We start from the raw sequence: 10,690 nt of genomic DNA, 5'->3' as shown, positions 1-10,690 counted from the left end.
TAATAGGCAATAAAATTTATTGATGTCAAATATCAATGATGTGTACAAATTGTGAGTTGCCATGTGGCATTATTAATCTATATCAGCTTGATTTTATTGAGGAATCTGCCACATGTCAAGAATGGAAAGCTCCAAATATCACACATGGCAAGATCTCAGGTTGAGCTTATATAATAAGTATATATATTTGATATATTTGACTAGATTAGCTACAACCACCCGGGCGAAACCCAATCCTCCCTCTAGCAACATCATACAACACCTCTAACCCTTTTTGTTGTACATTCCCAAAAATGGCAATGTTGCTTGGATCACTATTTCCAGCAAAGGCTAAACAAGCTTGCGTTGGGCTCAACATGTAAAATATTCCCACTTTGTCCAAATCTACGCTCACATCACCACCGAACAAAAAGCTTATGTGTGGAATCGAAACAGACTTGCTCTTGCTAAGGTCATAACATGTATCGAGTAGCGAAATTGGGCTTGTCATCGGATAATTACGCATCAGTTTTCGAAATGTTGTTCGCAATGCATTGTATGCGGTAGGAGGCAAACGTGTTATGACCGTCCCTGAGTCAATAATAGAACCCACAGTCGAAAAAACTGATGTGGGAATTGATAATTTACGCCCACCCACACTTATTCCAATCAAGTTAAGGCCATAGAATGATGGCCCTTGAGAAGGCTTTAACATAGGTGTGAACTTTATGGTATTGGAAACTCCATTGCCTTTTCCGAAAGTAAGGTGTCCTGTTGAGCTAGTCGTGGAAGGTAGACAATATGAGAAGAATTGGCCATACTTTTGAGCTGTTTGTTTCACTAGGGAAACTTGGGCGCGACCAAGACTTAGCAACCCAGCAAAGCCATTGAAGAGGCCTTCATTGTCTAGGCCACAACCGAATATGAAGTTTTCCATCACGTCTGATGTTATGGTTAGCCTTTCTTTGCTGAAATATCCAGTTGTAAACGAACCGTCACCATATTCTGTAAGGTATATGCACTTCTTAGAGGTAGAGCACTGTTGTGACATTCCTGCGTTGTGAAAAAAAAAAGGTTGACATTATTCTACCACTATTCCTAATCTTTGAATAATATATACCGGGTTGGGTTCAAGTTATATCTTGTATAACTCTAAACAATATTACATCACTTAATAACTTATTATTGGATTTATATTTTGAAAATCCAACTATTGAATTACATGTTTTATATGTTCTTAACATGCATACCAATTTTCATACCAATCGAATGTAATTTACCATTTGATCCATAAACTCATCTTTTATGCATTATTTTAAATTACAAAAACTTAAATTTAAACAGTTGATTGATGACATAACTATTAATCTTTGATCACCTTAAAATTTTGCAAGCATGGAGAATATATGAAAATAATGTAATCTAACGGTAGATTTATCAAAATTCACATCCAATTAAGAAATATTGAGTAGTGTAACATTATTTAGAGTTACACTAGGTGTAACTTGAACCTAACTCATATATATATATATATATATATATATATTCAATAATTGGGCTAGAACTTCTCCAATTTTTTTTTCTTTCTAAAATACTTGGAATACTACTAATTTCACTAGAGAAGTACTATCTAGTTAGTTAATAATATTATTTTTCTAACCTCTGAGTAAAAAAAAATTACATTAAATGCTGTGGAATAAGAAAAACAAAATCCCATCAAATTTAGGTCAAAATCAAATTAATCCCAAATTTTGAAAAATGTCTAAATTAATCATTCCTTCACTACCATGTTTCATCTACATAAAAAATACATTTACGTGAGATCTATTGTAATAAGTAAAACTAATTAAGTAGGCAGTAATAGTAGCAATACCCTTCTCTATTTTGGTGAGTGAGATTGTATTTATATGGTTTACCTGTGGCAGAACTGAGTTGAGAGCACAAGGGTGTAGGACATGTAATGTTGGTGTATGACGTTGATTTGGATGAGTCAAAGATTGGGTCTACTTGCTTATAGCATTGTCCTGTGCATGGTTTACACTGTGTCCAAGTAAGGTCGCTACCAGTGTCAAATGCGAGTTTTAGATCTCTTCTGGGAGTGCCAAGGCCAACGGTGACAATGTAGATACCAGTGCCAAGGATGAGACTAGATTTAACACGAAGGGTGGAGGCCTTAGATTCCCTTAACTTGTTGCCATTGGAGTAGTTGGAGAGCTTAGAGTGGATTGAGTTCACTCTTGATTGGTCTTGAAGAAGGATTTCAGTGTGACTGAGAACCTGTACTTGGTCTTCGATGCTTTGAAAGCATGGACCATACTTGTGTATCACTGTTAAGGATGCCTTCCTTTTAGGACCTGAACTTAAAACAGATCATCAAGTGGAATTCGGACTGCATATATATGAATATATAATATAGGCCAAAATTCATTTTAGTCCTCTAATTTTGCTTTTGGTCAATTCAGTCATCTAAGTTTCAAAAGTATTCAATTCAGGCGTTTCACTAGCTTCTGTTAATGCTCTACTGTTAAGTTTTTTTTTTCCCCAAGATTTTTATATTAAAAAATGTAAAACGCTAATTTAATTTTTTTAAAGTCCCAGAACACATAACAAACCCTGCACCCAAACAACAACAAATTTCTTTACATTGATCACAAACAAAAATGGCATCCAAATACAAAATTTCAATACACAAATTCAGAACAAAGCACAACAACTTGAATAAGATGATCAACATCAACCATTAGAACCGCGTACATACAATTTACAAATTCGCTACCCACAAACAATGATTATTTATTCAACAATGAAAGCACGAAAAAATGTTTTTGAGTTTTCTTTTTTGTGGTTTACAAACAAAATCGGAAATAGACATTAGATCAAATCAGACCAGAGAGAGATAGAATCCAAGGAGACCCAGATTAGATTGGAGAGAAAGAATCAAGATACCCAAGGCAAATCGGAGAGAGAGCTTAATCGGGTTGTTCACCAAATCAAAAAAACTCTGAAACTAACCAAAACAAACAACCAAACACAACAGCCCAACTATGGGTTGAAACTCCAATGAGGATTTGACGTGAAAAGTGAAAATGCAGAGAGAAGGAGATTGGCCTAGTCGAAACAAGCTAAGGGAAAGATGAGCACCGCCAAGCAACAACAATTGACAGTGACCGGTGAGGAGTGGAGAGCGATTGACCTTGGTGGTCGGCCTTGAACGAAGCTTGCAAAGGAGCTCCTTAGGTCTGGCCTAGAGAGAAAGAGTGAGAGATTATAGAAAGAGAAGAGAGAGGAGAAGATGAGAACTGAGATAGATTAGGATTTCTTATGGATTTGTTTAAATGGAGATATTAACAAAAAAATTAAATAAAAAATATATGAAACTAATGGTGCAGTTGACAGAATCAAACGAAAGGATTTGATTGAACATTTTTCAAACTTATAGGACTGAATAGACCGAATGTAAAGTTAGCGGACAAAAATGGATTTTGGTGAAACTTAGAGGGCCAGTTTTGCATTTTAGCCTATAATATAAGATAAAGACAATGAAATATGATTAACTCCAATATTTTTTAACAACATGAAAATTCATACTTTTAAAGGGAAAATTTATAGCTTAATAGCATTGTTTAGTATTTTCAACGAAAATTTCATGTGACACTTATGGCTTAGAAAATGAGCACTTCATCTGTCTAATGATTTTAAAAAATATGACATTCTACCTATGATCAATCATGTTTATGATTGTTGGTTGCATAATAATGTTTGACACTAACATATAATAGACATTATTGAGGCTTACCTTAAGGATAAAGTGTCACCTTCAGAGTTAAGTTATATTGGATATATATCACTGTCAGTTTCTTTAAGACCTTCTCCTATCTCTCCGTGTGTGTGTTAAAATATTTAGTATTCTAAAAATAAGAAAGTAAAGTGTCATCTTCAGATATACAAATGGGTAAAATGTACAATTTATATGGGTAGCATATAATATGTCTTAAAATGGTTTAATTAAAGCAATAAGGCAACAAGGTGGCCCATAATCGTTGACCACGACGCACATTCCAAGTGGAAGGCTATGTAGTAGGTCCTCACTAGTAGCATCTATGTTGCTCAAAGATGTACCAATGACAAATCGACAAAATAGTTACGCATTTTTTAAAAGAAAAAACCTAATTTACAATTTGTTAGAGGTTTATGGTTGAATGACATTATCAAAGATGTACCTAATTAGGAGAACTTGAGCTTCCCATTGTGAATAATAAAAAATAAAATAAAATAAACCTATTTTACTTTTTTTTGATATCTTTTAGGATAGATTTTTCCTCTTAATTAGGTAAGATGAATCTTTTACAATTCATTACAGAACAATTAATAAGACCGTTCGATCATGTGTATTAACTATTAAATCACATAATTCATTAAATTATTTAAACAAATTGCATCATTTGACTAAAAATGTACTTGAACGGTCTTTTGAATTGTAATGTAGTAAATAAAAAGAAACTTTCCTCCCACTCTTTTTTTAGATTAATTAATTAAAAATGAGTAGGGAAAATGACCTAACTTGACGTCTTCTACTTAGAAATTTTTTTTCTTAATTATGAAATGTCATTGACAGGGGGCATCCATCATCAATGGGACGTGGATGAATTGTTAATTATATATGTACCCCCTTATTAATGATGGACCATGCCATCACAACGGCATAACCCAAACAACCCTATGGACAAAAGCAATTTCTACTCATGTCCAAACTTTTGTGAGGTTAGTGTTATTTTAAAGTTTAAAATATAAAATTCATGGGGCTCATTTTTGTTAGGTTAAAAAAATTAACATATCCTCCGATATATCTTATATTTAGGGGGTTTGTATGAGTTGGATTTGATGTATTTTCAATCTATCCTCACATTTTTAGATTGAAATTTTCAACCTAACTTAATCCATCATAATTTTAAACTAATCCAACCTAGCCTATAGGGTTACTCGTAGAGTCAACTTGAGTTTGGTTGGGTTGTCGGCATTAGGTCATTTTATCATGTCAAAAAAATTGAGTTTTCATTCAACTATTTAAACTCATTATCGAATAAATGATTACAATTTATAAAATTGAGCTTAATATTCCAATTTTATCAAATTAATACTCAGAATATAAACTAAATTAAAGTAATAAATTTTAACAGTCTCAAAATCCAAAATAAACCAAACTAATAAATTTGAGAAAAGAATTATAATCATTAATAGCATGGCACAATTGTTTACTTGAATAAAATAATTTCCAACTCAACCCAACTTTGAAAAAAAAAAAGTAAAAATCATAACCAAACCCAATCCATCATCCCACTAAAAACCAACCTGATACATCAAGATTGTGTCAATTATTGAGCAAGTGGATGGAATACACAATGCTGCGAATATCATATATGGACAAATTGCATGCAAAACTGATAAGACAACATCACATAAAACTTTTATTATCTGACAGCTGTTTCTCTAATCATTGCATAAGAAGAAAAAAAAAATTCATTTAAACCTTTTCCTATAATAATTACTAATTAGACAATTTAAGTAAAACAGATTCTGTTTATATCTTATTACACATGAAAAAGACAAAGGTTTTAATATATATGTAAAAAGAATAACAGATGAAAGATATGAAAGGTTAAAAAGGTGAAAGAAAAGAAAAAATCTAACAGAGGTTTCATTATATAATTAGAAAGACAGCATGAAACTTTTGATGGAAGATATATTAGATATGTTTTTACAATATCTGATATTATGGAATTGATTTATTCTACATAATAATTTCAAATCGTTCTTTTTCATAATTGTGCACTTCTAATCTTATATAAAATGCTTATAATGAATTTCTTATTTTTTCTGGATATTCTTTTTTCGCGTTTCAATCTTATCCACTTAAATCAATTCTTAGTTAGGCCATTGTTTTCAGTAATGATATGACAAAACATTTTTCACAACAGCTTTTTACAACCTGTGAAGTTGTTTTACCATGTTAAGAGTTGTGAAAATTTGTTTTTGTAAAAACTGTTATTTCCATAGATTAATTGCATTATTTGGTAACATTCTTTTGTTTATGCTCTTATATGGGTAGGTTTTTCAAAAAGGTCTCTCCTGCATGAGTATCAAACGTTGATGGCCAACAAGAGGACATGATTTGGTCTAAGGCAGCTTTTTCAATTTTTTACTCTTTGCTTTAGTCATTTTTTTGGTCTGCCGCAGCTTCTTTTAATTTTTTATTCGTTTCTTTAGTCATGTCTTCTGTTTGTGGCAGTGTTTAGCCTGTTTCTTGTCCTGTAGCCTAGGCCGACAGGCCTGGTGTGGCTCAGGATAGGCCTGGTGTTGCTTAGATCCCATTCTTATATTTTTGTACTTTTGCCCATTTTTAATATGGATTTTACTGATGTGTGCTCTTGGGGTACACATTAATTTTCATTTTTAAAAATTTTTTTTTCGAGAGTTGAAAAAGTAATGACAGTTTTTTCAATTCTTGAAAAAATGTTTTCAAAACTAGAAAGCTTAACCAGACTCTTTTAATATATCAATTCTATCTTTTTCAGTAAATAAAAGAAAAAAAAAAAAGATGAATTGCATACATTTATAGATTTACAGGGGTGCTGAAACAATAAAAGCGATATTTTTTTTTTTCTTGTATTTGCTTTTTACCTTTTTTATGAGGATTAATGATAATGAAAATAATTGTAAAGGGAAGACAAGAATAATGACAGTGATGATAATGATGATGATACAATTATGAAACAATCATGAGAACTGAATTTATTCTAGAGAGAGAGAGAGAGATAAATTAACCTTTGGTAGAAGCACTGCAAGTAGTTGATGGCATTAGAGAGCTGAGTTGAACAATATGAGTATGATGAAGGTGGTGGATTTCTGTAGTCTCTCTAACTTCTTGGGCATAAAGGCATAGAAAAGCAAAGAAACTATAGATATAGAGGATACACCTGAGGAAGGAGGAGATGGCCATGGCCATGGATTTGCTTTTAGCTCAAAACCATGTACTCCTTCAGTCCTATCTATTGTGGTTGGCCTAATCAATGGGTTCACATTCTGCTACTGCTAGGTTTGATTAGTTCATCTAACTATTTGGCTCTTTAACTGATACTGGATTTCCTTTTTCTTTTTCTTTTTCTTGTCTTGTTATTGTAATTATTACTTTATAACATGTTTTCTTAGACAAGTGGGAATTACAAATGCTTATTAGATAACGAACTTTGGCTTTGATAGAACCAATCCAAACGTCTAAGTAGTAAAGCCTGACTCTGAAGAACAAATTCAAATGCGTTAGTAAACCATAGTTCCAAAGAACAAATCCAAACGCCCAAGTAGTAAACTCAACCAAGTGACATGAATTCGGTTAAGTCATTGGGTTTAACTGAGTTTAATTTGGTCGCATGATTTAAAAAAAAAAAAAAATGTTTTCACTTCTGATACTTTAAAGCGACTATTAATGAAATCGCAGAGAGAGAGAGAGAGGGGGGGAGAATTGTGAGTACAATAAAGTTGGAAATGAGACATGGTGTGTGTTTGTGACTTGTGAGAGAGAGAGATTTGATGGTTTTTTTTTTTTTTTTTTTTTTTTTTTTTTTTTTTTTTTGTAAATGAAAAATGGGTAGACGAGGATGATTAGTGTGACTTCCCTACCTGGACATGACCACAATAGTATCCTATCTGTTTCCGGACGAGATCCCAGTGGCAACTCTAAAAATTTTTCCCAAGCTGTTCCTTAAGAAGCATAATTTTTTCCAGTAGCGGTTCTAGAAATTTTTCTCAAATGTATTGTTGTTTAGTTGTTTTATTAATTTGTTTATCTTTTATAAACTATAATTTGTTATATTGTTGTTTTATTAATTATTAATTGTTGTTTAACCTAACATAATTTAATTTGTTTGTCTTATATAAAGTATTGATTAATTAAATTATTAATTATTATTTATTAGTTGCTTTCTCCAATTAATTATTGGTTAATTAATATCCCAAACAAACAAAATTAATTAATTCAACTAATTATTATGGTTGTTTGATACTTCTCTACTTGGAATATCACACTATTACTTAACAAAAAGAAGAAGAAGAAAAGTCAATAAATTTTGCAGCACAAAAATATATAGGCTGTATAGCTTAAGTCCAAGTCTAAAAAAGAGTGATTTATTACATATTTTATGACCATTAGTTGAACTAATCAACTAGCACATAGCACACAACCATATTTATTAATTATTAGTTGCACACTTGCACTAGCACACAACACACTTGCACTACCCCGGCCCCATGCCCCTATCTACCCTCCAATTCAACAGAAAAAGCCCAATGTCCCATGGCCCCCAATCACAAGACTAGAACCAATCAGGTAACGCCAATTTATTGTATTTCACCAACAGACACCAACACCAACACCAACACTAAAAGACAATTAATAATCTCACCAACACCAACACCTTACACAGTTACTGAGTTACACCAACACCAACATTGGATAAAGGCATAAAGCCAAAAATAGGGTAAATATTACTCACAGAGAGAGAGAGAGAGAGAGAGAGAGAGAGAGAGAGAGATGAAAAGAGAGAGACTGAGACAGATGAAATACCTTGAGGTTGAGGGAGTAAGGAGGCCTAAGGTTGATGGGCGGCGTCGTTGGGCACAGTGGCAAGGCGAGGAAGACCGGTCGGGTAGGACGTCAAGATGTAGCTTCCGTCCGTTTGAATGGGAGATCGAGTTTGAGGCCCAATCTGGTGGGCAATCTCCTCCGTCCATTTCATTGGTTGTTGTCGTCCGTGGTTGTTATGTGATTTGCTTCTGTGAAGTGTTTGAGGCCTAATCTGATTTCAGTATATTAGGTTAGGGTTTTTTTTTTTTTTTTTTTTTTTTTTTTTTTTTTGAGAATCCGTGGGTTACTGAGTTTGCTACCATCTGTTAGGCTTGCCATCCGTTGTTTTTTTTTTTGGAGAATCTGTGGGCTTGCCGCATGCTCTGTTATTTATTTATTTTTTTTTCCAGATTTTAGTTCAAATATATATATATATGTGGGGCCCAAATGATTTATGGGCCAGGCCCATCAACCCGGGGAAAATCCAAAGGCCCAAACCGAGGAGGGCTATGGCCCAAGCTCGACAAAATAGCCTGTGGATATCGCCGAGGACGGCTCAGTCCTCGGCAGACCCCAAAGTCCCCCCCTGAAAGAAGGGTAAAAACGGTATAGGACCGAAACCAGGACGAAAGATCTAAAATATCCAGGGAAAGCTGCCCTTACTGCCATTCAATGCTCTGAACCTGACAGAGCCGCATTCTTTGGCTTTTACAACCACTCCCAACGACTTTGAATATGGGCTGATGGGACAAGTATCAATTTTGGAAGGGTTGACCCTATACGTGGACGAAGGACAATGAACGCAGGCGAATATAAAAAGGAAAAACAAGTAACCTAAAGAAAGGGGTTGGGAAAAATGGCCAAAAACCAGAGCCTCCCAGCCCACCTCCAGGAGAAAGACTCCAAGGGTGAAGGAAAACTTAAACTTGTACGAACACCGCGAAAAACCCACCGCCTGTCGATCAAGGCCTAACCTTCCAAACCCACGCTCTACAAATGATATTGTTAGGGGCCTTTTCACGTGCGAACCAGACACTGTTACGGTCTGCTACGAATCGCGTCCTTACAATTGGCGCCGTCTGTGGGAAAGGCTTGTGTGTTGGTATAGGAAGTGGGTCGATAGAGTTTCTTCGTTATATCTAACCGTTGGTTATAGAGTTCCAGTATAAAGCTCTGTTAGGGACTACGTTTCTTGACTAGGGGCTTGGTTGAGGAGCTAACTCCCTTAAAGCCAAGGTCCCCCGTAAAGAGCAAACTAGGCACTTGGTAACGTTAACCGTATGGATAAACTCTAGGGGCTTGGCTGAGGAGCTAACTCCCCTAAAGCCAAGATCCCACACAAAGAGAAAACTAGGTTTTGGACAGAACCAAGGCATTGCATAGTGCACGGACTCAAGCCTCTGGGGAAACCAACTACCTGGATGTGGAAAACTAGGTTTTGGACAGAACCAAGGCATTGCATAGTCCTCGGACTCAAGCCTCTGGGGAAACCAACTACCTGGATGGGGAAAACTAGGTTTTGGACAGAACCAAGGCATTGCATAATCCACGGACTCAAGCCTCTGGGGAAACCAACTACCTGGATGTGGAAAACTAGGTTTTGGACAGAACCAAGACATTGCATAGTCCTCGGACTCAAGCCTCATGGGGAAACCAACTACCTGGATGGGGAAACTAGGTTTTGGACAGAACCAAGGCATTGCATAGTCCACGGACTCAAGCCTCTGGGGAACCAACTACCTGGATGTGGAAAACTAGGTTTTGGACAGAACCAAGGCATTGCATAGTCCACAGACTCAAGCCTCTAGAGAAACCAACTACTTGGATGTGGAAAACTAGGTTTTGGACAGAACCAAGGCATTGCATAGTCCCGGACTTCAAGCCTCTGGGGGAAGCCAAACTACCTGGATGTTGGAAACTAGGTTTTTGGACGAGACCAAGGCATTGCATAGTCCACAGACTCAAGCCTCTAGAGAAACCAACTACTTGGATGTGGAAAAACTTAGGTTTTGGGGACAGAACCAAGGATTGCATAGTCCACGGACTCAAGCCTCTGGGGAAACCCAAACTACCTAGATTGTGGAAAACTAGGTT

General features: G+C 35.3%; 1 protein-coding gene across 1 annotated transcript; it reads right to left on the bottom strand.

Moving 5' to 3' along the window:
• Nucleotides 1-7,101, bottom strand: LOC115974806 (aspartyl protease family protein At5g10770-like). Its single transcript, XM_031095329.1, has 3 exons — nucleotides 6,802-7,101; nucleotides 1,896-2,333; nucleotides 1-1,032 (listed from the first exon to the last, which is right to left on the bottom strand). Exons 1-3 carry the CDS (start codon nucleotides 6,980-6,982, stop codon nucleotides 206-208), a joined length of 1,446 nt encoding a protein of 481 aa, XP_030951189.1. The 5' UTR covers nucleotides 6,983-7,101; the 3' UTR covers nucleotides 1-205.
• Nucleotides 7,102-10,690: the final 3,589 nt, after the last annotated feature.

Source organism: Quercus lobata, chromosome 2, assembly GCF_001633185.2.
Source record: "Quercus lobata isolate SW786 chromosome 2, ValleyOak3.0 Primary Assembly, whole genome shotgun sequence".
NCBI classification, from domain to species: Eukaryota; Viridiplantae; Streptophyta; class Magnoliopsida; order Fagales; family Fagaceae; genus Quercus; species Quercus lobata.
The sequence above is the reverse complement of the archived record's forward strand: the minus strand, read 5'-3'. Positions and strand labels throughout refer to the sequence as shown.

What these genes read in the sequence shown, in the direction of transcription:
- LOC115974806 (XM_031095329.1), bottom strand. Translation starts at nt 6,982, where the DNA reads ATGGCCATGGCCATCTCCTCCTTCCTCAGGTGTATCCTCTATATCTAT. An exon ending in TTGCAGTGCTTCTACCAAAG is followed by an intron (nt 2,334 to 6,801) that starts GTTAATTTATCT and finishes TTTTAAGTTCAG; the next exon opens with GTCCTAAAAGGAAGGCATCC. An exon ending in TCAACTCAGTTCTGCCACAG is followed by an intron (nt 1,033 to 1,895) that starts GTAAACCATATA and finishes TTCACAACGCAG; the next exon opens with GAATGTCACAACAGTGCTCT.